The sequence below is a fragment of the Micrasema longulum genome, unplaced genomic scaffold (genome assembly GCF_059751315.1).
Source record: "Micrasema longulum isolate JH-2025_06_02 unplaced genomic scaffold, ASM5975131v1 h1tg000260l, whole genome shotgun sequence".
Lineage (NCBI taxonomy): Eukaryota > Metazoa > Arthropoda > Insecta > Trichoptera > Brachycentridae > Micrasema > Micrasema longulum.
This window is the reverse complement of record NW_028277464.1, coordinates 26,818-54,138: the sequence shown is the minus strand read 5'-3', so window position 1 is coordinate 54,138 and position 27,321 is coordinate 26,818. Positions and strand designations below refer to the sequence as shown.

Below are 27,321 nucleotides of genomic sequence, written 5' to 3'. Positions count from 1 at the left end.
GAAATGGATTTTTTTTTTTATTCCTATTTCTAACGGCTAATTCGTCATAAATCCCTCTTTGGAAAGATTATAATTATTTACTCTAAATTTAGATTATTTTACTTAAAAGCCATTTACAGGATTTTTTTTCAAAATCAGGATTGTTCCCAATCCACAGGACGAAAGAAATAAACAATTAATTTTAATTTAACCACTGACTTATTTTCTCTAATAATAATAATATCATAATCATATTTATTAGGCATTTCAAGATAAAAAAACAAATTAAATTAGTCTGTAAATTTAACTTTAATTATACTTTAATTATACTACGAGTATACAACCCAATCAGACCATTTATGGCACTGAGGCTAAGTTATGGAAATATAAGAAATTAAGAAGTTAATTAAAACGTGAATTAAGTCTTTTAAATCGTTTTGTACGGATTATTTATAGTTTTGTGTATTTGACATTTATTTATTTTGAGTTGATAAAATGCGAAGTTTTTCACTAATTTAATATTCCAAGCCAACTCTGTTGAGTACAAAACTATTAACATTCGTTAATCGGTTTAAACTATTTAAAGAAAATTATTGAATGTTTTAATCTCGATAAACTAAGCAGTAAACGTGATTCCATTAAAAAATTAAATCAGTGGTTGGCGTAGAAAGAAAACGTTGATATTCTTACAATATTGCGAATATATGTGGTTCCTTATGATTGTTGGCACATTCTTCCTATATGTAAATCGTGGTGTATTCAAATCAATACTGATATAGAAACTGAATCTATAGAAACACGAATAATGCTAAGTATGTAACAATATACATAACAACACGACGGTGTCTAGTAATACATATAATATATCGTCTACATAACTATTAATAGTTGTAGGTAAAGAACTCAACCTGCCTCTGGGAACGGCATTTCTTTGTCTACTGATAAGCAGGGTTGACACATCATTAGCGCTGTTAATGACAGGTTTTCAATTGTTTCCTTTGAAACATATTATGCATTCAACTATTTATTTTATTTTATATATTTATTGTATAAATAAGTATACATACTCAATTATAAAACTAGTGAATAAGAAAATGAATACAGAACGTGCTCTGGTAAGGATACTCTCCATCTAACACGGCTCAGCCTGTTTAAATATCCATGGATGTGCAAATTTTTGATGCCTGAATGTTTCTTTAAAAAAACTGTTTTTGATTGAGTTGTTAATATATTTTATTCAACAATATTTTCTTCTTGCGGTGCCTTATCAGCCCCCCCCGACGCTGGCAATCACTACAGCGAAAGCATCTCGGTCCTGCGTTACTCCGAGGCCAGGACAATTGCTTGTTGGATGTATTCACCATATTTTATATTTATACGAGTATATAACAACATTTTAAGTATGCTTAAATATATCGACAGATATTTAAAAGATGGTGTAACTTTTCATTTGTAAGTAGGTACCTAGGTACTTGTTTATGGTTGAATTCCAAAATTTTAAATAATTAATTTTTAAATATCGAACTATTTTTGCAAATATCAACTCTGCTCTTACTAACAGGGTTGTACTTTATTTAGGAATGCAATTTCCAAAAATGTATTGAATGTTAGCTTATATTATTATGTAAAAATAAATTTAAGGAAATAATCTCATTGAGATCCATAAAAAACGAATGTTGTTTGTAAACATTCAAAATCAAGCTTTTTGATACACAAAAAAATAACGTCCTTTAAATTTTTTGTATATGCATTCTCGGCGAATGCAGCCCTGGTGACAATGAAAAAAACATTTACGCTCTTAACTTTTTTCTACTATATAAATTGAAGAATTTAACTGATATAACTATGCTCATGGCAAAGATCCACATTTCACTAAAAACCGTATGTAAATCGGTCGAGTAGTTGCTCAGTCTATCGAGAACGCACATACGATGATTGCCTTTTATATATATATATAGATTATTAATCTTTTTTTTTAAATAAATCATTCAGGTAGTTTTGTAGCAGTGTTTAAATTAATAATTGAACAAAGTTTATCTGTAATTTATCTAATACGGCGGCATTACGCACATAATTTATTTGGCGGCCCCCGTGATCTAATTAGTAAGACGCTCGCTTTACGCACGGAGGGTTTCGGGTTCGATTCGATAAGATCGGATCATTAAAAAAAATTACATGATCTTTCTTACGCCCCGGTATTCTGTGCTGTAATTAGGCATCCTGGCCTGTTGTGGTGCAAAAAAAAATCATAAATTACAATCTTAGTGCTTTTAATATTAGTTTTATGCTCGTATAACGAATTGATAAACACAAAAATGTTTCACAAACACAATTTGACAATAGTGTTACTTCATCCCTGTAAGAAAATCGCTTTCAACAAAAGCCACGGTTGGAGGTTGGATCAGTATTCAGTATTATTATTGTCTAAACTTCGAATAGGTATTATTTTGAAGCCAATATGTGACTATATATCTATTGACCATAAACATCGCGGCTACTGTCTGCCCGAGGTTAGTTCAGACATTAACCGGTTTTGTAGGTCTGGAAGCTACCAGGACTACTATACGTAATACCACTATCGTATCACTGTAAAGTGGAAAGGAATTGACCCGCGGTTTCGAACAATCGACGTGTCTGTATTCCCGCTTGACAGACTGACGTTAATTAACGTGTTCATAGTTATTTACATTATTAGCGAGACATAAATTAATCACGTTCGCCTCGTGGTTCAGTGGTCAGCGCGTTTGCCTACCATGAAAACATACAGATGGGCAATTTAATAATACAGCGATTTAGAATTTTTTAGATCTTTAACTTCATAGTTTGGTTATTGTATATATTTTTATTTTCAATTTCTATATTTCTTCATGGACCAGGTGGATTTATCAACTTATATTGTTGATAAATCCACCTGGGCCTCGATTATGATGTGAAGATAAAGACGTCATACCTTAACCTTGACGTTATAGTTGAAGATACATTCCCTCTAGCGATTACAAAGATATACTACCGGCCCCCCTCCTTCGAGTTTTGGGTAGGTACATCGATATAAAACAAGGGGAAGCGTACGCCACGGTACACATATTAACGCTCTTTTTTTGGTGGCGTCATGAGATGGGTAACCCACAGTACTGGGAAGTTTGTAGTTGCCGGGTTCGGGACCTATTGGTTTGCCCAGTATGACGTCATAGTTGAAGATAAGTCTCCCGACCGACTATAAAAGGTACACTTCCAATACCCCCACCATTAAGTTTTGATGTAAGTACATCGGTTTATACCGACGGGTCTAGAACCCCTCGATACGTTTATCTACGCATTAAAAGTGTAAAAAAAATTTTCCACCGAGCACGTTTTCCTTTAATTATGATTCATTAAAATTTTTAATCGTTTTGAGGTCGGCACTTTTTTTCTTAAAAGCCTATTAAGAATACGAGGGAGAAATAAGTCAATTTTGAAGTCGAATTAAATTCCGTCATAACTGTCACTTTCATAAAACGAACGCTTAGGTGTGAAAATAATGTCGCTAGATTCTTTCCTATTAACAAATAAGAGTATCTAGCCGTAAAATCTTACCAATGTAAAAAATAAATTGAGTTATTATATTTTTGCCATCTGTTTTACTATCTTTCCGAGTGTATGTATTGAAACGTTAAAGGAGCCGGCTTTGTAGTCGGTCGGTAGATACATACAGACGATCGTGAAGCGTACCGTCTGGGTGATTTCCAAAAGTCATACAAAATCGTTCGAGCGAGCATTTTTTGCTTGAATTGGGATTTATTGGAGTTTATAATCGGTTTAAGTGAGCACTTTTTATTACAGAAGCCTATTTAAACTATAAATTAAAACCATTTTAAATGTAAATGGCGTAAGTAACGCGGACTAATTGTTTGCGGTCATTCCATTGGCTTGTTTCGATCATATGATGTCGATATGACAAGTAGGTAGAGCATACCGAGGTAAGATACAGATAGTACAGAAGTTAAGAATACCGTCTCGATATATACAGATGAAGATAGCGTTGATAATCGAGGCATTGATCCATGAAGAAGTATAGAAATTGAAAATAAAAAAAATAAAAAAAACATTTTTAGGCGTTGCTTAGTACGTAGGTGAAATAATTCAATTATATGAATCTCACCCGCATAAATAAAGGTTTCAGCTCTTTAACTTCACAAACATCAACAGATGAAATAATTGAAGTAATGAAGATGTTCAAATTTGGGCAGAATGGTGAATGTTTTACAGTGTGTAAAGTGGCCACTTGAACCAGCCACTGACAGGTCATAAGCCCTGTAGATGCCTAGACTTCTGTTTTACCTTCTTTAAAATGCTCTTCATCTCTGTTGTAATATATTAATATTAACAGCTCCCTAGGGAGTTGAATCCAGTGCTTGTCTACAAAAAGTGCACCGGAACCTCGTTTTACACGTCCAAAAATGTTATAAAAAAATATATATTGAAAAAATTAACAATGTATACTAGTAATGTATAATTAATTATATTATTCGTTATTGGAATATCCTAGATCGATTTTTTACTTACATGGCCTAGAATATGATGATAATGGTAGTAAATAATCTGTGTTTGAAATTAAATAAGTATTTTGACTTCATGTTATATTTCAGAAATAAAGATAAAGTGCATTATCTACACAAATCTTTTTATAATCCCGAATCGATTTTGATGCGTGGAAATTAAAATCCAATATTGTTCGTTTTTTCCCCTATACAGGAGTTCTTTAAATCCTGTCAAATCCGAAACTACGATAATCAGTATGAGCAAGAAGACATATAGGCACATTTAAATAAATTTTAAGGATTAATCAAATGTATAAAAATAAAATGTTTAAAAAAAAAACAAATGGTTGCTTACTTCTTCAGAGGAGAAACGAGGAGGGAGAGGGGGGAGTCTGATATTCCGTCAACCGCGCTTCCGCGCCCCTGTCGCTTCTCCCCTGCAGAAGTAAGCAACCATTTATTTTTTTAAATATTTTATTTTTAAAAATTTTCTTCACTCAAAATATTTTTTTTAATATGCCAATATGTCTTCTTGTCCATACTGATCATCTTGGTTTCGGTTGTGACAGGGTTTGAAGAACACCCTGTATATTTGCACGGTACTGCGTGGAACGTATCTCCCGTGTGAAAAAAAATCAGAAATTTATGATTTTAAAAATTTCATTAATAAGTAAAAATTGGAGCATTAAATTTTACGGCAAAGTTTCCTGAAGATGTACGAAAAAAATATAAAAAACATTTTTATAAAAACGGACTACTTTGAACGACGTCACTGGTTCATACAAATCAACCAATAATAAGAGAGTTATGGAAGATTTCCGTTTTGCTTGCCGTGAATGGACTAATGGGAGAACTGATCGAGAATAAGCGGAAGAGAACCTCTGACCTCACACACGGAGTTATTTCAGAAATACAAAACTTAAAAAATCGTAGCGCTGACAATACGATATGTAAAAATTTAAAAAAATAATTTGGCTTAGTTTAATAGTACATTAACAAATAAAAAATATACAAAAATAACCACTGGACTTCCTCATTGCGTCGTGATTGGTCACAAACACATTATTTTCGTTTTATCCTCTTTTGAAATGTGTTAATTTACACTTTTTTGAAATTTCCAAGCTGTTGATTTACTTGTTTTCTTTTGCATTTTATATATATATATATTATAAATTTACTACATATTTACCCCTTTCAAACTACTTGAGTTGTTTGTTACAGTTATTTAAATTTTCTTTTAAAGTGTCATTTTTTATAAATAACTGAACTCTATCTTGTATATGTATATTTTATAGACTATTTTTCTCACGCAATGTGCCGTTTATTTAAATAAAATAATAAACAAAATACTGAAAAGTTTAAGCGATGATCTCATTTTTCTTATTCTACATACAATGTAGATATTATGATCTGTTATTCGCCCTTCCACGCTCGGGTTCAGCTATTTCCATACGTCATATTGATATGAATGCTAACTTGGCTAAATCTCGATGTTTTGTTTTCGAATGCACACATTTTTTTCATTATTTTTCACACACGTTTGCGCAAACCGCAACGTTCTGGTTATTTGAAATTATGCAAACAGTCTATGGATAAAGTAAATGCGAACCCGACGGAATGACGCGCCCATAATGCATCATAAAAAAGTATTTATATTCGTCGTTTGTTTTTTTTTATTTTAATTAATATGATATGAAATGGGATAAGACATTATACACGTCAAATATTTTATCTAAACGCTAATAATGCCAAGGTTTCATAATCAGTATATTTTTAATTGACATTTGCACCGGTCAATTAAAACTCATTTACTTTTGCGATTACCTGTGGACTGTGAAATGGTTTTTCATATTTATGTATTCGTCAATAATCTATACAAACATTTTTATATATTTTCTTTAATCTATTTAATGAAAAAAAATATTTACGTTACAAAAATATATGATAAGATCTCCGTCTCCATCATTGACGTTAAGGACAGGCAGTAGGCTAGCGACCACGCGTGATTTTTATATTTTATACCACGCACAAAAACACGTTTTTCGTCGGTTGATGTATCAACAATACCTCGAGCGACGCGACGTCTGTCATGCTCCGAGATTCATTTTTAAAGACTGCGTTTGAAAGTAAACATTGATAAGGAATTTGTGATAGAAACTAGTTGGTTGTGACAATAAATAAAAATGTTTTTCATAAAACAAAATAATTTTATTTATACCTTTAAAATGTAACAATGAACCACAAAGTTAGTGCTACAAACGTCCAAAATACATGATAACTGTGTCTGCAATTCAGGCATTTTTAGCGTTTTCGGTCATTTTTAGGTATGAGTATCTGCGCTCACGTGTTACATAGATAATAAATAGTTTGTTTATAGTAAACTTGACTTCTTTTTCTTAGCGAACTTATTATTTTTTTTAAAGATATTTAAATACTTTACTATAATATACCCACAGAATACCTTGTTCTCCTATTTTGTGCCGTTAAATACCTTAGTATTATAAATGTTATTTAGCATAGAGAGATCACTCTTCCAGCAGGCAAAACCATCGTCAGTTTGGTCTTGTAGGCCGGAACTTAACATTTGGCATTATTGATCTAGTCAAGATGATAAATACCCGATCGTATTATTTTTTTTAAAAAATGAAATAAAAACACAAAGTAGCAAATGAAATGCAATGCAAAAATAAGAACATCATAATTTCCCTTTCTGCTCCACGTAGTCCAGAGGGCACTGCATTGGTGCACCAGATGCATTGTATTTAGATCATCTGAACATGAGGGTGATCAATCTTACACTTCAGGTGCCGGTCCATGGGCAGTAAAATATAGCAGCGAACCTTTTGAATAAATATTTCACGTTGACCGTGCCGGGAATCGAACCCGGGACCTCAAGCATGGCTGGCGAACGCCTATGAGACGGACTTGTATCTCTTTTCGATCTCCCTTTTCTAGGATTTTTACCCGAGGGCCATCGAGTCGAAAACGCTCGTCCAGGGTTCTGATTCTATTTCACTCACAAAATTGTATTATTTATCTGCCTGCACACGGACACGGAATAACACACTATTATAAAAACAAATGCATGAAAAAATTTGGAAAACATAAATTATATTATAGTAATATTTTTAGAATTCTTCAATATTGTCTTATTTAGTTTTTATGCCCCAATAACCAGAATGTGTAGATAAGTCAATTCGTTACACAACTTAAAATTCTTCGTAATATATCTTCCGGCTTTTCGTAGATTTTTTCGCCATTAGCGCTGTGTGGAATGAAGATGGATTGGCGCGGGTTAGCTCGAAGTCTTATTTGTTGATCGTGTTTTTAATTTATTGCCCTTGTTTGTCTTTGCTACATAGTTTTATGTTCAGTTTCTTCATATATCTGTTGTAATTGGCCCAGCATTACCTATTTCGAATAGTTCTTCTTGGGCAATATAATAAAAAGCCCGAACTATCATCTGACTGATATGATTTTTATAACGCGATGAATAATCACAAAACACAGTCCAGTTAAATTCCCGATCAATTGTTTTGACACCTACCTAACGACCGACTAATTAAAAGAATTGCGAAATGCAAAATTGATTGTGAAATTTTGCCTCGCACTTTTTTGCGCTTCTTTCATTATGGAAACGGCGCCATTAAAATTGCCTGTGATTATTATTCCGATTAATAGATCCCAAATGAAAACCAGATCTACCTACTCAATCGGTTACTTAATTTTTACCTATTTATGTACTTAACCCAATTATTGTTATTCGTCTTTCAAACGGTACTTGATTTTTAAAAATAAATAAGCATAAAATATAACACCGGTACCTCTTCATACGGGGGTTATGTTACACGCAGTACCACTTAAAAAATAAATTCGGGATTAAAAAAAATTTCGTTTACCATTTATTGTAGCATAATTTTGCTACTTTAAAAAATCGCAACAAATAATAATTTTAATCATATAATACGCCTAGTAAGAAAAAGAGCGATGTGGGGAATTTCAAAAACAAATAGTACGATATAATTACTATTTATTATGCACTGTCAAATTATTGTTTTTTTTTTAAAATTATTTTTTGTACCTTGTTATTTTAAAACCCCGTTAAAAGAGGCCAATATATTTATTTTTATTAATTTTGTCTAACTTTCTTAACAAACCTTCCGAGTCATTCAATTGTAATGGTTTAATAATGGTTTAATAACAAAAAATATTTTTTCTTTATCTAGGTAATAGATTTATCTGGATTGTGACTAGTCTTCCTAACTAGGTACAACCTGTTTTAAGGCAGACATTTTTATGCAAAAATAAATAATAACATGACTACCTACTAGTCAATTTATTATAAAGTTATACAATATATATACCATTTATTATTTTAGAATGTTTTTTTAGTAAGATATCAGATTTTTCTCTATCTAAATCCAGTAACCATTTTATTACAAATTTATTTAATTGAATTCGGGTCATGGTTTTGTAATGTTCGGGTAACATATTGAATCTTTTGGGGCCCAGAAACCTGAAATTTTTTTGCCCGAATTCAGAGTTTGTGGTAGACCCCGTGACCCATCCTTTAGTTTGACGTCTAGTAGTGTGGGAGTGTTCCTTTTGGGATTTAGAAGAATAATTTGCTTTCACAAACATAATTGTTCTAGATATATATAATTGCCTTATATCTAATATATCGAATTCCTCGAACAACTTGACGCTGGGGTATAATAGAAAATAAATCTTCATAGAAAAATTCAACGTTGTCTGTCACAAGAATTAATGTCTGAATTTCAACGTGTCGCATATATGCATTTTATACATATAATATCATATTTATTGTCTCTATTTTGGAAATGAAAAATACAAATGTACGACTTTCAAGACTAACAAAGAAATATTCCGTCAGAATCCGTTTATTTTATATATCATAAACTCGGCGTAAAGTTACGCCTAAATATGGACGGTTTTCCCATCCGAATTATACCACTATACTTAAGTGGAACTTTATGCCAAGTTTATTAATAAGCCTCATTGACTTTCAGTCGAGAGAACACTTTTAACGATTGGAGCGACTGGAGCGACCTTAAGTAACAGCTAACTTATCATTTGCATGTATGTGTTTGCAAGTCCATTGATAAGTTTGATTTTATGACTAATAAATCATTTGCATAATGGATCGCGGGGGACGAAATAGACCAGACGCTTACATACAGATAATAATAATAATAATGTTTTTATAGTCTTAGCTTAAGCTTCGTGGCAGAATAATGATGGTATACCCATCTTAATTTTACCACTATGCCTAGGCGTAACTTTATACCGAGTTTATGTAAGGCCCGATTAAATATTCTTCGCGAAAGAAACTAATTAATATTTTTTAATGTAATCAGTTCAAATTTCATCATAAATAATAATTATCTAACACTGGAAAAATATATAAATTTGCAAGAACATATTTGTGACGAGGGCTATTTGAGAGGTTACCACTTGACACAAGTTTTTATTGACAGTTTACGCAAAAAGTAGAAAAATAATCGAAATAACATTAGATACGGTCAGTTAGATTCAATAAACATATTGCAACAGAGATGGAAAACATTTTTGTGAAGGGAATATAAAGAATAGGTATTTACTGGGCTTATGACCCGTCATTGGCCGGTTTACGTGGCTACTTTACACACTGTTTAACATTCACAATTCTGCTTATATTTGAACATTTATTTCCTTGAATTCTTTCATGTAGGTGAAATAATTCAATTTTGTTATATATAGGTGAAATAATTCAATCTGATAAATCTCACCCGCATCAATAAATGTTTCAGTTCTTAAAATTCACAAACATCAACAGATAAAAGGGAAGAATTGAACGAATATAAATTTTCAAATATAGTCAGAATGGTAAATGTAACACTGTGTGAAAAGTGAATACTTAAACCAGCCAATGACAGGTCATAAGACCTGTAGATGCCTATTCTTTATATTCCCTTCACAAAAATGTTTTCCATCTCTGTTGCAATATGTTTATTGAATCTAACTGACCGTATCTAATGTTATTTCGATTATTTTTCTACTTGTTGCGTAAACTGTCAATAAAAACTTGTGTCAAGTGGTAACCTCTCAAATAGCCCTCGTTCACTTAAATGGTTTTAATCTCTGTTGTAATGTGTTTATATTATCAGCTCCCTAGGGGGTTGAATCCAGTTCTTGTCTAAAAAAAATTGGACGAACTCAAAATATTGTTTAGATTCAATAATAAAACATCATTTTAAAAAAATAATGTAAAATGTAATATTATCCGTGTCTGGGCCGATGAAGAATACAGTTCTGTGTGTGAAATAGAACCAGAGCCCTGAACGCGTGTTTTTGATTCGATGGCTGCTCTCAAGTAAAAATTCTGAAAAAATAAATCGAGTTGACATAAATCCCTTTCATAATGCACTGGTTGGGGCGTTCATCTACTGTTCTCGAGGTCCCGGATTCGACACTATGCGGGGTCGCCTTGAAATATTATTTTTTTACGGTGGTTCTACACTGCAATATTTCACTGTCCTTTGGCTGGAAAATCCGAAGTAGAAGAAATCTCGTAGATTACCAGACCTGTACTAATGCATTATTAAGGCTGTAGTCCGACCGAAAACGAAAAGGGCAGGTCTGAAGGTCATAAAAACGTAAATAAGATGTTGTTATAAATTAAATTTACAGCCAGAATTATCTTCTTTTTTTCATTTTTTTTGAAGTATTACCGAAGGCATAATTTTACGCAGAAATAAAATAAAATGTCATAAAAATGTATGTGTGTGATTTAAAATGCTTGTATTTCTTTTCAAATCAAAAATTAAAGTTTGGCTTCGGCCACTCCCATGTTCAACTTATTACCTTCAAATTATTGCAACAAATTTTTGTTCAATGCTTAGTATTTTATGAGATCCCAGATACCTAAGTTTAGTCTAAATTTGAAATGGCATAATCTGCCAGTCTTAAAGTAATTAAATTTAAGTTACATAAAACTTTGGAGTATATTTTTTAATAGATTTCTTACCTTTAAAAAATATTGTTTTTATCTAGTTTATGTTTTTTTATTTTTTTATCATTGCGCCATTTTTTAAAAACATTAGTTTTAAAATGGCAAAATCGTATGATTTACTAATTTTGCGTTCCTTTTACCAGACTACAGCCTTAATATGTTACACTGCTGTTTATACAGATACAGTATGTCGGCATCTTTCATCTGATTTATCTATTTCTAATATGTAGCCAGATCTCAGATCATTACATTTTCGTAACTTTATTTTATGGCAATGGTGCATTATATCGAAACAAATAATGTACTCTCTCTAGATTTGAAAATGTGCCGGGAATTTAAATGAGTTTCCTGTTTCCAAGCAATGAATAACAACCGCAGCATACATAGCAAATAATATTCCATTAGTGAAACACGCCGATTTTTTAAATTTCACTAATGTTTCCGATTTTGTACGCATATTAGATATAAAGCGGGAAAAAAATATTACAAAACGTTACCTGAATTTCCGATGAAATAAACGCATTTTTACTATCAGTGGTTATTTTATGTAAACGTTTTTGCAAAATGTTTATTTTAAAATTCGCGCCATTGTTTCAACCGAACTTCTGGAATTTCAACAGCAAAAATATTAATATTAACTTTTATTATCACTTTTCATATTGTTTTATAATTTTTTTTTCTATTCTGCACCTAAACTATTTTATTAACACTTGCAATAAATTGCTGTAACAAATATATTTATAAAACACGTGATAATCCGATATGCTATCCGTGTTACGCGTTCACAACCGGTGCGGTTCGCCTCCAAGAAACGTCACCAGTCACGACCGTTTTTTTTTTTTCATTAAGCTTCGTGTTGGCGCTCAAATCGCTCGAACATTCGAGTCAGGTTGTTGATCTTTTTAGTTCTGGAGAATTCCGCTAGGGGAAAATTATAAAATTTACGCGGTTTTTAAAAACTTTGAAATATTCCATTTTCAACTGAAATAAATGTTTTTTGACCGCCGCGCCGCCCGCGAAGTTTATTTTTTTGTAGCTATAGAATAATTTGCATTAAATTCATAATAATAGCAATATCCCGAACTCCATACAGTAGAAAATTGTGTCACTTAAAATATAATATCTCATTTTAAGGAATCTGTTTCAGATAGTAAAAATGAAATGTAGATAAAATATCATCATCATCATTCCCCTTCCGCACCTAATGGTGCATAGGGCACTGAATTGGTACGCCAATCACAGCGTATCTTGATAATTTATGTTACACGAAGGTAAGATGATCAGTCTTACGCTTCAGGTACCAGTCCAGGGACTATGAAATATTCTGGTGTGAAAACACCCCTTTGTACAAATGTACAAATTATGAAAAAATATATCTTACCTATTAAAAAAGTCACAGTTTGCCACTGCTATGTACATGGTTAAACATTGAATGTGATTATTTCAGTTCCACATGTTTGTTGGTTTACGCCACTTCTGCTCTGACCGCCTCATATTTTTATAGATATACATTTTTAGTGTTTATTTGCATGCAGTTTGTTTTTTTATTTATTAAATAAGTAAAAAGTATAACATTTAAAAAATATATTTTTGCATCTAAACAGGTACTTATTGTTATTTTGCACATATATGTGTAATTTAAAAGTCCATAATTTAGAAACATATTTTTATGGATGTATATATATATTAAATTTTGAGGGCCATTTTCAATTCGTTGAAAATGAAATCAAGTTTGGGGTAAAGTGGGATTCGAACCGCGGAACTTGGGTCGGTTAGTCCGAGACACTAGCCACAGGACCACAACCCGATTTATTATTTTCTGATTCTTTCTGAATTCAATATTTTTCACATCATTTTGTGTATTTAAAATTAAACATCATCGAAAATATTTTTTTCTTTGACATTTATTATCATTGAAAAAATTATGTTACAGGCTTTGAATGAGACTAGAGTTTTGGAGAATTCTAAGGGTCTTAGTCGAGAAACTATTGTCATTAACAGCCCTAAACAACAACAACATCATCCCGATGTCCAGCCTTCCAAAATCCTTAATGAGACCGTCACACTCCCTTCAAGGCAGCTGGACCAGACGATTACCATCACTAAAGGTAATCATATATTTATTATTCTTCATACACCTCTAGGCAATTTGAAACCATGATTTATCGTTTGTTTTAATTTTTTACATATTGATAATTTTCAAAACCATTTTTATATATACATGTATCGATGCCGGAAAGAAAAAAGTTCTAAGGGACACGTGGCGACTTTACAGAAGAGCCAATAAAATTTTTTTTGTCTTTTTTTTATTAATAAAAAAATCTCTCACATACGTATCATTTTAGTGTGATTTCTACATATTGTGTATATTATGCTTCGAGCATGTTTAAATCTGTGTAGACAAGCACTGGATTTTACCCCTAAGGGTGTTTATCAATTTATACATATTTCAACAGAGTTAAAAATCTTTTCGAGAAGTGAATATAAAAATCTTAAACATATGTCTTTAATTATAACCCTAAATAGTACAGAGCCAATTTAAACAATAGAGATCATCATCTTTCCCTTTCCGCACCTAATGGTGCATAGGGCATTGCATTGGTACGCCAATTGCAGCGTAACTTTATCATTTTAGTTATATGAAAGTAAGATGATCAGTCTTATGTTTCAGGTACCAGTCCAGGGACTGTGAAATATTTTAGTATAAAAATACCTTTTTAAATGAATGTCAGGAATCGAACTTGGGACATCTTGTATTGTGGTTAACGCGCTGACCACTATACCATGAGGCAGACAATAGACAAAATTGATATGAAATACATTGAAACAAAATCAGAGCGAATCGAACAATGTAGTAAAAAAAAAACTAATTCTTACAGATAAGTTCAAACCTTGACCAACTTATCCAGTCTGTTTTTGGTCGGATGGTTGACATTCCTTAAAGTAATAAGTTCGTCAATGCACATTGTGCGTTGAGCAAAAAAAAAAATCAGTGCTTCTGAATAGTGTTTTTTTCTTTGCAGGTCAATTCATTCAGTGTGATCCAAATGAATCTCTGCTTACCGATGACCTCAGCGAAGTGGAAGAAACTCCACCTCCTCCTCAGAACAAACCCGGAACCAAGAAATCTCATGTATCTAAAATCTTTACTAAAGGATTTACCAATCTGAGAGATTTGATTGCAGAGTAAGTCACACCCATACGTTATGTTTCTATATATAATAAAGTACATTCAATTGAACGTAGTTATGAAAGCAGCCACAATTTTGAAAAAATGATATATTGGTGTCATCAGATGCAGTAAGCTAAATTCTATGTTCTGATAAAAACAACCAGGCCGCTTTCATACATATAACTGTAATAATCACCTTCTGAAAATAGTGCCGATCACAAAAACGGCATTTCTCAATTTGCAGAAAAAATCCAAAAAGCCAAAAATCTTCCGATACTTTAAAAATCATTAAAACTGGTAAATAAGATTCTTGTTTGTAATATAAATAAAACTAATATATTCATTGTTTATTATTTGTCAAAGTCAAAAATATTCCAACTGCTGTGTAGATTTGATTACTCATTCTTTTTACAAACATGCTATTATCTCAGTTTCACTTTTCTATGGCTGGCTGCTTTCTGTATAGCTGCGTTCAATTCATGTTTTGATCACATACTATATTGGAGATACGCGAACTGTATGAAACAGTTGCCTCTAAATATATTCTTCGAGTTTTACGATTTAAAACACAACAAGACAAGCATGAAAATTTAAATCTTTAACACTTTACGAAAAAATGAAGAAAAAAAAAGTGCTGGAAAATGAAGGAAGTTGTATGATTGGCTGGGTACTTCAGCTAAGCTGGTAGTTAAAAATTATTATTGTTATTTATTTGTATTTATTTATTTCGTTTGTAAATTTACAACATTGCATAAGTTTACTTACGAGTATAACACTATATTAATAATTAAAAAATATCATCATCATCATCATCGTTCCCTTTCCGCACCTAATGGTGCATAGAGCACTGCATGGGTACACCAATCGCAGCGTATCTTAATCATTTTTGTTACATGAAGGTAAGGTGATCAGTCTTACGCTTCAGGTACCAGTCCAGGGACTATGAAATATTCTAGTGTGAAAACACCCATTTAAATAAATATTTCACATCAACCATGTCGGGAATCGAACGCGCTGACCATTACACCACGAGGCTGCCAATAAAATATTCCTAACTTAAATTTATGTATATTTCTGCATTATAACACGCTATTCATCCCTAATGTAAACAAAGCATTTTGATCTAAAAGTGGAGGCATTTCCAGCTTCCTTAAGGCTTTCTGGCAACTCATTCAATATTTTCAAACCTTTATAGTAAGGTTGTCTCGAGTCCCCGTCAGTCTCACCTTAGGTAGCCTGAAAGCACCTCCACCTCTCATTTCATACTTGTTGACATCCTTACGATATTTAATGCCTTTTAACATGTATCCAGGGCTGGTATTCCGAACGCGTTTACAGCGCGCTATAATGCGTATTTAGTACGTAAAAACGCGCTATACCGCGCTATAATTTCGATTGGAATACCAGCCCAGGGCGCTGTCTGTTTTTCAACTTGTAAATGAAAGTCGGAGCATTGAACAGAATACTTTTTTTAATGTCCAGGTTATTAATTTTATAGTTAAATGTGTTAATGAATGTACTGGGTTTTGTTATGAAAATGTATTATTTGTACACATATTAATGTGAAATTACAATGTATTAAGGTGAATATTTATGTATTAATGTGAAATTACAATGTATTGTGTGAAATTACAATGTATTATTAATTTAAATAACAATTGTTATCAAAATACGAGTCGGGTTGTGGTCCCGGGGCTAGCGTTGCAGACTCGTGGATCAGAAGTCCGAGGTTCGAGCCCCACTCTACCCCAACTTGATTCGATTTTCTAATAGTGAGTTATTTACAACTCGTTGAAAATGGCCACCAAAATTGAAATATTTGGGCAAATTATAAAAGCTCTAATATTTCTTTAAATTAAAAAATAAATAATAATAAACAGTTAAATAACAAGATCATTTATTACAGGCCATACTTTGCACACTCATTGGCTAATTACCTCTGCTCAACCTAAACCTACTTGCAGCGCTCTTCTTTTTATTTTCTTATATTATCTTCGTATAATTTTATTTATTGATAATAGAGAAGAAACCTCTTATGGTTTATATAATGTCTTTGGTGGCAGAGTAATAAAATATGATTTATTACTTGGTATATGGAGAACTTTATTTCTCAATGTTTTCTATGCTAGCTGTATGTCAGCAGAAATGAGAGAGAGCTCGCTTGGCCCGTGCAACGAGGCTGACACGCCACAGTAGCCCTACCCGTGAGGTATCCCCTCCCCCTTTCATTCGTCAGCGCCATCTATGGAAGATTATTAATAACAACTTATATAACAGTTTATTTTATAATAAAAACAATGCAAATAGGTTTGTGATTTATGTTGTTGTGATATCAGGATCCGTATTATAATGGGATGTTAACGTTTATCTACAAAGTAAAATTAAGTTTTCTCAATGAATAGAATATCTATAATTTTTTTTTTTTTTAAACATGTTCAATTGTAGGTTTCTGATGAAGATACTTTAAACTTTCATACAAATTTACACTTTTCATTCATAAATATCGATTTTACTTTATTCTGTCTCAATTTTTCTCGATATTTTAATCTAATGTATATACTTATGTTACACTGCTGCACTTGAATGTATAACCAATAAATGTAAAAGCCCGTAGGGCGTATAAATAAACAAATAAATAGATATGTACCGATGAAGATAGCGTTTGTAATCGTAGCCCATGAAAGTTTCAAAATGTGTATGTGTGTAATAAAAAGAAAAAATATCCTTCTCTGACCATTAGAAGTCCAGTGAAGAGCCGTGTTCAGCACTTTGAGCGCCTGGCAGAAGCAGCCGCCGGTAGTCCCAAAGTAACGGTTGTGGATGGTCCTACCAGAGTCACAAGAACCAAGACCCGAGCTATGGCGGCTAAGGAATCAGTACTGGTAATTTTAAAACTCATTATCATTAAAACCATATTCACTTCCTGATGGAGCATAAAGCATCGATGAGGAAATGAAACGAAATTGGTAGAAGAGAACAATAAAACAGAAAATTATAACAATATAGATGGCGGCTTTAAATCATCTCCAGCACGTCCGGAACACCGTATAAACTAATAAAACAAAGCAGTAATTATAATTTGCCATTGATTTTATAGGAGGAAATCAAAGAACCTAAGCCAGAGCCACCACCACCGAGTAGGAAAATCAGCAAACTAGCAACGCCCATTAGTGCACGAACTATCGCACAGCTTAAGCTGCCTCTACCAGTTCCTTCCTCCAAACAGGTATATTTATTTACTAAAGGAAAATTCAAAATATGTAAAAAAGAATCTTGTATTTTTTTACCTCTAATTTTCTATATGCGTGTATCGTTTTTTTTTCTCCCAAATCATTTTGTTATTTATATGTATTATATTATTCTAAGCATGCATTTAAAAAAAAAACATATAGGCACTCTTATAATTTACTCAAATATTTCATTTTGACGGCCATTTTCAACGAGTTGTAAATAACTCACTATTAGAAAGAAGAAATCTAGTTGCGGTAAAGTTGGGTTCGAACCACTGACCTTTGATTTTTTTTTTTTGCACAACAACAGGCCAGGAGACCCAATTACAGTTGTGAATTACATCACAGATAACCCAGGCTTGAGAAAAATCACATTTAATTTTTTGTGTTCTCACCGGGAATCGAACTCAGAACCTTCCGTGTGTGAGTCAAGCGTCTTGACCACTACACCACGGAGGCCGCCCGAGTCCGAGACACTACCTACAGGATCACAACCCGATTCATTTTCATTTAAATTCTCAGACATATATTAGGTGTGTCAAAACAAAGACGGCAATCTCCACCATCGGCCAGAAATAAGTAAGATATGGTGATGGATAGAGAAATAAATATACCGTTGACAACTGAAAAGTTTTCGGAACATAAATGCCAATGTCATACATTTTTGATTCAGAACATTTAGTTCCGTAACAACAATGGTATTAGATTTATATTTTTGTTATTTATTTGTAAATGGTACCATCTGATTATTTTCTAGACCTCTGTGAAGCTGGGGCCAAGCAGAGCCATCTCTGCGGACTCGTTGCTTTCTCCCAAAGGGAAGTATGTTCCATTCGTGCAGGTTGGCGGAGAAGATGATGCACTGCGCAAGAAAGATGCTATACTGCAAGCCAGGGTTGAAGAAAAGAAAAAGTATGTGTAACATTTTTTTTTGTCGACAACATGAAATCCGTCAAAAATGCTACTCAATTTCCATACAGTATCTTGCATAGTATGATTTGACTTTACTACACAGAAAAGTTAACGGATAGCGCTATTTTGGAACTTGCATATAGCCGTGACATTTATATTATTTAGATATCAAACATTATAACTAGGATCATAAAATAAAGAATGTAAATTAATGCCTCGACATGAGTTGTGCCCAGTGAGGTGTTCATATAGAAAAAAAAAGTATAGTGGAAAATAAATAAAATAAAATAAAGTTATTTTTTTTCATTGAAAATAATATTTTAGCGATATAGCACGGAAAGTTAATAGTGTAAATATAACCATTCGAGGACATGTATTCTGTTCAAAGAAGCATTGGAAGCATTCAATATTTTTATTTTTCTTTGTGAGAACGAAGGAAGACTTAATAATACAAATGTTTATTTTACAGGAAACGGGAAGAAAGGAGTAAAGCAGCTGCTCAAGCGAGGGAACAGCAGGAAAAACTGAAGAAAGCTAATTCAGAAAGGGAGCAAAGGGAACGAGAAGAAAAGAATAGGCAAATTCAGATGGAGAGGGAGGAGAAAATTAGGGAGGATGCTGAATGGGTAAATAACAAACTTTTTCATTTGTTTATTCAATTATATTTTTTTCTTTCCATTTCATATCCTTTTACTTTCTTCATTTTATACTTTACCTTTACATTTTTCCTTATCTGTCCGATATTAAATTTATCTTTAAGATTTTATCTATCATTTGTACTATAAACTAGCTGCCCATTTATTTATAAATAACAAATACACATACGCAAATGTGGACCAATATGAAATACAGTAAAGCCCCCGTTTTATGTTTTTCAAGGGAGCAACAAAAGAAAGTGTAAAACTGAGGAAAACTAAAAAGTGAGGAAATTAAAAATGTACGGAAAAAATGAAATTTCATTGAAATATAATTATTGTATAAGACTATACTAAATATACTACAGAAAAATTGTAAGAACTGTCACGATTGGGGATTGTATATATTTATTTACCAATGATATAATTAAAAATATTTTGTATTTTTTCAAACAACTTCAATGTGTTATTTTTTATTGAATTTTAAAAAATACACGCAATTACTTTATCTAGGTACTTAAACCTTAAAATGAGAAAATATTTTTTTTAATTTACAACGACTTTTGCCCCAAATATTGGGAATTTTTATTTATGTGCTATATATTTTTTTAATATGGCACCACAAAATTTCAACTGTCATACATTGCGGCAAAACTGTTTCACACGATAACTGTTTAAACATTTTAAATCTGGAAATGTAATATATCACTTTAGTTTAGTTAGAATTTAAGTTTAGGTATGCAATTGTAAAGCGCCCTTGAGGTGATTTTTTTTACAAAAATTGCGCTATATAAATCAGCCAAATATATATAAATATATCTCCTTTTCAAATTATTTTTATAATATTGGCGGCCTCCGTAGTGTAGTGGTCAAGACACTTGACTCACCCATGGAAGGTTCCGGGTTCGATTCCCGGGGAGAACACAAAAAAATAAAGGTGATTTTTCTTAAGCCTCGGTGTTCTGTGATGTAATTCACAACTGTAATTGGGCCTCCTGGCCTGTTGTGCAAAAAAACAAATAAAAATAAAATGAAACATCAAATAATATTTCTATTGCCAATTTTTTAAACTTTCTGCAATGTAATTTATTGATGTAAAGACTTTATTCTTCCTAAAATGCGTCAACTGCATGTCACTATTTAGTAAAATGACAAAATTTGACACTTAAACAAAATGTTCAATTACACTGCACCTACTTTGAATTTAGTCTGAGACAATAATTTACACATTTGTTTATTTACCTCGATTTTATTCTCCATTCACGCGGCGGCGCGCAACTCGTCTTTTGATAGATCGAATGAGTTAGGAAAAAAATTTAGCGTAAAACTAGGTTTATGAAAAACGTGAATTAGAATATTTTAAAGAGAATGAATGGAAAAAAATAGAACCTAAATATTTCTGTGTAAAAAGCGGGAAAATGTAAAATCGAGGAACGTAAAAACGAGATTTTACTGTATATCATTATACTTTATAAGTTCGACACTTTATTTTCTTCCTGTTATTATAATATTATGAGTCAGTTTAGTTTTGTGTAACATGTTTTGCTTTGGTTTTAGAAACGCTATGTATCGGAACGTAAAGCGGCAGAGTTAGAAGGGAGAAGAAAATTAGATGAAGCTTTAAGGGTGGCGCGTTTACAGGAACAGGAAGAAGAAGCTCGGCGGATAGCGCATGCCAAGGCCAAGCAGCAGAAGGAAAATGAAATGTAAGCTACCAACATCAGTATTTACTTATGAACAGTGAATGCCAAGAATTTTGAAGTGCAGAAATCGTCACCTTAAAAACAAAGGACCACCTATGAAATTTTGACAACTTTTATGAATACAGTTATACAGGGTGTTCTTTAAACCCTATCACATCCGAAACCACAATGATCAGTATGGGCAAGAAGACATATTAGCATATTTAAAACAATATTTAGAATGCAGAATTAAAAAAAAAAACATTAAAAAAACAAATAGTTGCTTACTTCTGCAGGGGAGAAGCGAGGGGGGCGTGGCCATGTGGTTGATGGTGTATCAGACTCCCCCCTCCCCTCTCCACTCTTCAACCTTGCAGAAGTAAGCAACCATTTTTTTTTTTAATATTTTTTTTTTGTAAATTTTATTTGTTCTAAAAATTTGTTTTAATGTGCCAATATGTCTTCTTGGTCATACTGATCATCGTGGTTTCGGATGTGACAGGGTTTAAAGAACAACCTGTATTTTATATATAAAACACTTTGTATTTTATTTATTGTGTATTTAAAATGTTATTTCGCAAAGTAAATGCCGAAACAATTAAGTGTTAAGTTATGTTTCTCTTTTTGTTGTAAGATAGGTAAAAGGGTGTAAAATGCCCCTTTTCTTTATAATCACCTCTTGCCCAGATTAATTTTATAGGTCTTGTGGTCTTCTTTCAAATCTACACATTGCAAAAACAAATTTTAAGGTTGATTTGTACTGTAAAATTTCAATGAAATGTTATAAATAATTCAAGAAAGTTATATAAAATACTGTATCTTAAAATGGTCTCGAGTTATTTTAAATGACGCAGTAAGACAAATTGAATGTTGTTATAATATAAATATTTTCTGTTTTAGATTGCGTAAGAAAGTGTTAAATGAGGAGAAGGACTTAGCTAATGCCAGAAAGTTACAAGAAGCAAAGAGCCAATCTGCTGTATCCAAATTGCTAGGATCCAAAAAGACTGGTAAGAAAATACAAACATGTACTGTCTAATCCTGTCCTATATTTAGCAACTAATATTGTAGTTGCTTTGTTATCAATCAACTATGAAATACTTCTCTCGGGATTCATACTCCAGACAATACAATTAAAAAGTATTGTGTAGTTTTAAATTATATATTTTCTTTATTCAGCAGTACCGCACAGACGGTTGGAAAACTTTAAGACATTCGAAGAGCTCGGAACTGACGACGAGAGTGAGGATGAAAAGCATACTAAGCGAGTTATCCCCACATGGACAAGACGTAAGTCAAATCTTCATACTGTTATGCTTTTTAAATAACTTGGGCATATACTAATCTTTTGTCTTTCTTTTTGACAATGGAATAAATCACGCGTGTATAAGCTTACATGGTTATACATTTTGTTTCTGTCCAGTATGTATGGAATAATAAGTGTATATTGAATAATTGCTATTTTTATCCATTGCTCACAATGAAAAAAAAATGCCCTAAATTGAATTTTTTGGTCAGGTTTTAAATTTGAATCAGGTTGTGGTCCCGTGGCTAGTGTCTCGGACTCACGGCTCAAAGGTACGTGGTTCGAATCCCATTCTACCCCAACTTGATTCCCATTTTCTAATAGTGAGTTATTTACAACTTGTTGAAAATGACCTTTAAAATGAAATGTTTGGGTAAATCATAAGAACGCAAATACTTCTTTTTTTAAAAAAAAAACACCAATAAAAATTAATCTTAATACAGTAAAATCCCCTTTTTAAGTATTTCAAGAGAGCAAGAAAAAAAGTGTAAAACTGAGGAAAACGCTAACGGAAACGGAAAATGAGGAAATGAAAAATGTATGGAAAAAATTGTCATTACATAAAAATAAAATTGATTTGCTACACTATAGTGTACATATACTTCCAGAAAAATAGTAAAAACGGTGATAAGTGGAAATTGTTAATATTTTTTTAAACCTATATTCAATACTTTTTCTTTTTTTTTTCCTTAATGATCTCACTAAAAATATTTTTATATTTTTTCAAACCATATTATGTAATCTGTTTTTTAGTTTGATTTAAAAACAGCATGTTAAAATATTTTATGTGTAAATAAAAAATAAAAACGAAAATTGAATTTGCATAAAATAACATAAAATAATTTTTCCCCTAAATGTTGAGAAATTTTATTTATACGTTATCACTTTTTTTTTATGGCATCACTAAAAACAACTGTCATATAGATCGCGGCTTTTTGAACCAAATTTTTTATAACTTTAAATATTTACATTGTTATGTTTTAAACATCGTAATTTAATGATATTAAAACTTTATTGTATCTAAACATCTGTCAACTGTGTATCATGATTTGTACAAGTCTATATCACGTTTTTGATTAAATAAAACCATAGACTAACCCTAAAGGAAGACACTTAAACAAAAAGGTCCAGTACACGCACCTGCTTTGAATTTAGGCTAAGAAAATAATTTATCCTTTATTAGTTGTTTACCTGTTTTTATTCTTCATTCGCGTAGCACACACGGTGGCTCGCGGGCCGAAGCATAATTATTATGACATAATTTTGGATTTTTTGACACATCAAATGAATTCCGAAAATTTTTAAGCATAAAACCATATTTTATGAAAAATATAAAAAACGTTAATTGGGGGGATTATTTGTATGAGAATGTATGAAGAAAAATGGGTCCATAACATTTCAGTGTAAAATCTAGGAACATAAAAACGAGGTTCTACTGTAATTAAAATCAATTTTCAAATGAAATTTATTGAAACAAAGATAAAAAATATTTTTGGTTTATATTGTAATGTAAATCTTTTTTTGTAAATTTGGTTTTATGTTTTTATTTCAAAGTATTTATGGAGACAGTTTCTTTTCTACAGTATTTATACCAAAAACCATTATGTAGAATGACTATTATGTTTTTATGCCGGAAACATAAATAATAAACTTAATTGTGCATTTTTATCAATATCTGCATTATTATATTGCTTTTTAACATTATTTATGCATATGCCAAAGGTAGTTTCTTTGGTATTAAATTATTATGTATTAAAATGTAATTTCCTAACTTGGAACGGGGTATGTACCCTTGTTAACTGGGTGAAGTTTTTAACAAAGAAATGTAAATACGATAAAATGTATAAATAAATAAATAATAATAAAAAAATGACCTGTCGTTGGGTAGTTTTAGTGGTCATTTTACACACTGTATAACATTTACCATTCTGCCTATGTTTAAACATCCACATTTCCTAAACTTTTCCATTTGATTTTTGTGAAATAAAAGATTTAAAATTGATGTTGGTGAGATTCATCTGGCTGAATTATATATATATATATAACCCCCCCCATCAATAAAGGTTTCAGCTCTTTTACTTCACGAAAGTCAACAGGTGGATGAGTTGATGAAATGTGGATGTTTAAACATAGGTAGAATGGTGAATGTCACTCGGTGTGTAATGTGGCCACTTAAACTAGCCAATGACGGGTCATAAGACCTGTAAATGCCTATACTTCAGATTCCCTTCTCAAAAATGTTTTCTGTCTCTGTTGCGATAAATCTCAATCTAGACAAATTCCTAGGGAGTGAAATTCAGCGTTGTCTACAAACGTTTGGACATACTCAAAGTATTGTCAATTTTCAATAAATTTGTTTTATTTTTACAGAGGAACATCGTCGAAAGCAGGTTAAGGTTCAATCTCTGCTAAAACCTTTAATAATTGACACTTTCTACTCAACAACAAAGTTCACTCCTAACTTGGCTGACATTTTCCCCAAAATAGAGAAGAGAAAACTTGTCAGGTCTTCCAGTGCTCACTGGAGGACTCCTCCGAGATATTCTATGATGCCCAAGGAGGAGTGAAGGATCCAGTATTGTTAAGTTAATGGTATAAAAAAGTACTGTGTCCAAATTCTAAATCAAGAACCCGTGACTAAAGGGAAAACCATAGATTTGCCTGATGTAAAAGAAAAACTGATATAAATAGTTTATATCATGAGATCGGAATGTTGTATTTTACTAAAAGTTGGTCATTATTCTTATTTTGGTTATTGATGAATGTCATGGCACGCCGGTGATTTTGGGATTTGATCCACATATCATTTCCATTGCTCTCTTGTGCAGTGTTGGTTGTGGCATTTAAAGAAGAAACAAAGAGACCACCGAAGATGTGTTTTTTGTTGAGCCTCTGTTGACATGTGTAGTTTCTTCCGACATCTTCAGGCTGAAGTTTCGTAGTGTACTTAACATATTTACTAAACAGTGACCGAGGAAACCTTTTTACCTATTTGACAATCATACTGCTAGTTTTACTCAACGCAATCATATTCAGAATATTTCTAACTTTTTAGAATTTTTTTACTTCTTAGAAAAAAGACATCTGTGAGTGGTTTATCGATTACATAGTATACATAAAATTGGTATTGACTGTTTTGAGTTTTTGATGAATTTTACAGTTACTTTCAAATGAACTCTTATACAAATTATCGAATCATGTATTATATCTGTGATTTTGGCAACGATTACTTTGTGCTCCTTAAAAACTAATGTAAAATATTCCCAAGTTTTAATAGTATTGAATACTTCTTCCAGCCTCGAAGTGTATTTACATTTAGGATAATCTCTTCTTGAGAAAATATGTGTCGTCATGAGTTTGACTGATAAAATCGTATGTATAAATCTTTTGGATCTTGTTTCGTTTCTAAAATGTGTGAAGTTTTATAATTTTTAAGTTAAAGTTTGCAGATTCGAAAAATAAAATGACACAACGTGAAAACTGTATTTAATATATTTCTAATATAATATTATTATGTAGCTTTAAAGGTTTCATCTTGTTTAGAATACATTCATATTTATTATAGTCCTGATCGTACCTAAAGTTTATTTCTATTAGTTAGATGAAATATATGAGCGAAAACTGTTTTCCTTAAACATTCATTTTACAGTCGAAAGGTATAGGTCGTTACTAGAGTGGTATATTATGATATAACATCATTTTACACCTCCGTGCCCTCATTTTAACAGTAATCATTACATAGCACATGCTTAGAATATAATAATCATTAATCACTAAGAATTCTAAAGTTAGGGTTTTATTGAATAATTTTAATTTGCTTCCGCGATTTCTAAGTAAAATTATTGATGAATTAAAATTATTTATGTCACGTGAAAATAATATTTCTGGGGTTAACTTTATAAAATTATGTGTTATGGGGATGAAAATATCTATCTGTATATTTTAGAAATTAAAAATAAACCATTTAAAAATTGAATTAGAATCTGTCAAATAATAATGATTTCTGTATATTTTTTTTTACTTCATTGTTATTTATGTTAAGTTTGTAAATACTTTTACTATTTTTTTTTGTTTATGGTTGTAAAATTTAGTTGCTGTTTCTTACTGTCAACTAAAATCTTCAGATGCACTTTTTTGCCTAGTTTAAACAATTTTAAATTTTACATTAATAACTAAATAAATAAATAGTCTGAAATTTTTTCTGGAAATCTAGATACAATTTCTAATGTTGTTATCACAAAGTAAGTACTTTAAATATTTGTAATGTTTTCATTAATTTTAAACGTACGCATACTTTCACAAAAACCCTTTACTGTGAATTTAATTTCTATTAAAATTGATACATTTCTTATTTGCCTGACCTGATCGTTCATTAAATTATTTATTAATGTAAAGAATATATTCCTCCAACTTTTTGTAACCTTTTAAGTATGTTTTATTTAGGAATTGATATTAATTATAGATAGATTACTTCAATAAAAATCCTAAAAAGTGCAATTACTGTGAGTTTTATTATTTACTAAATAAGTTATGATATTTACATAGCAAAACTGTTCATAAAGCAGCATTATCTAAACTGTCCATTGTTAAAACATGATTTTTCAATGTCAACGTACATAAAAATGCATCACTCAATTTTTGAAAAATAAATTTTTAGTAAAAAACTCTCAAGAACGCAAAAATTAATAAAGGAAGAAATTGTAGAAATATTGATGTATACCTCCACATTCCCCTCTCAAAAATGAAAATATCTAACAGTGTTTCTTATCGGCATGCGTGCATGAATATAGGGGATGCAAGGCCTGTGTGAAGTGTGAAGTGTGATGTTTCCCCTTCTTACATCTATGGGAAAATGGCTCAATGGTTTGTTAAAGAT

The 27,321-nt window shown here is 31.7% G+C and overlaps 2 protein-coding genes across 6 annotated transcripts in view; one reads left to right on the top strand and one right to left on the bottom strand.

The window, feature by feature from the left end:
- The window catches only part of LOC148283125 (beta1,4-N-acetylgalactosaminyltransferase B-like), a 36,251-nt gene extending 23,924 nt beyond the window's left edge, over positions 1 to 12,327 (bottom strand). For 2 of the 4 annotated variants that reach the window (XM_088223943.1, XM_088223942.1), the window contains exons 1-2: positions 12,006 to 12,327; positions 4,852 to 4,933 (exon numbers count right to left, since the gene is read on the bottom strand). The gene's annotated coding sequence lies outside the window, so the exon portion shown is untranslated. Of the gene's footprint in view, positions 1 to 669; positions 816 to 4,851; positions 4,934 to 12,005 lie in introns of those variants that run through there. The other 2 variants (XM_088223941.1, XM_088223944.1) reach the window with 2 other exon arrangements.
- Incenp (Inner centromere protein) overlaps positions 1 to 26,876 on the top strand; it is a 64,783-nt gene extending 37,907 nt beyond the window's left edge. The window contains exons 11-20 of one of the 2 annotated variants that reach the window (XM_088223940.1): positions 13,442 to 13,616; positions 14,532 to 14,694; positions 17,421 to 17,562; positions 17,778 to 17,906; positions 18,668 to 18,822; positions 19,292 to 19,448; positions 21,015 to 21,163; positions 22,040 to 22,149; positions 22,322 to 22,429; positions 24,816 to 26,876. In XM_088223940.1, the coding sequence (XP_088080066.1) occupies positions 13,442 to 13,616; positions 14,532 to 14,694; positions 17,421 to 17,562; positions 17,778 to 17,906; positions 18,668 to 18,822; positions 19,292 to 19,448; positions 21,015 to 21,163; positions 22,040 to 22,149; positions 22,322 to 22,429; positions 24,816 to 25,012 (1,485 nt within the window). In that variant the 3' untranslated portion in view covers positions 25,013 to 26,876. Of the gene's footprint in view, positions 1 to 13,441; positions 13,617 to 14,531; positions 14,695 to 17,420; positions 17,563 to 17,777; positions 17,907 to 18,667; positions 18,823 to 19,291; positions 19,449 to 21,014; positions 21,164 to 22,039; positions 22,150 to 22,318; positions 22,430 to 24,815 lie in introns of both variants that reach the window. The other variant, XM_088223939.1, reaches the window with a different exon arrangement.
- Positions 26,877 to 27,321: the final 445 nt, after the last annotated feature.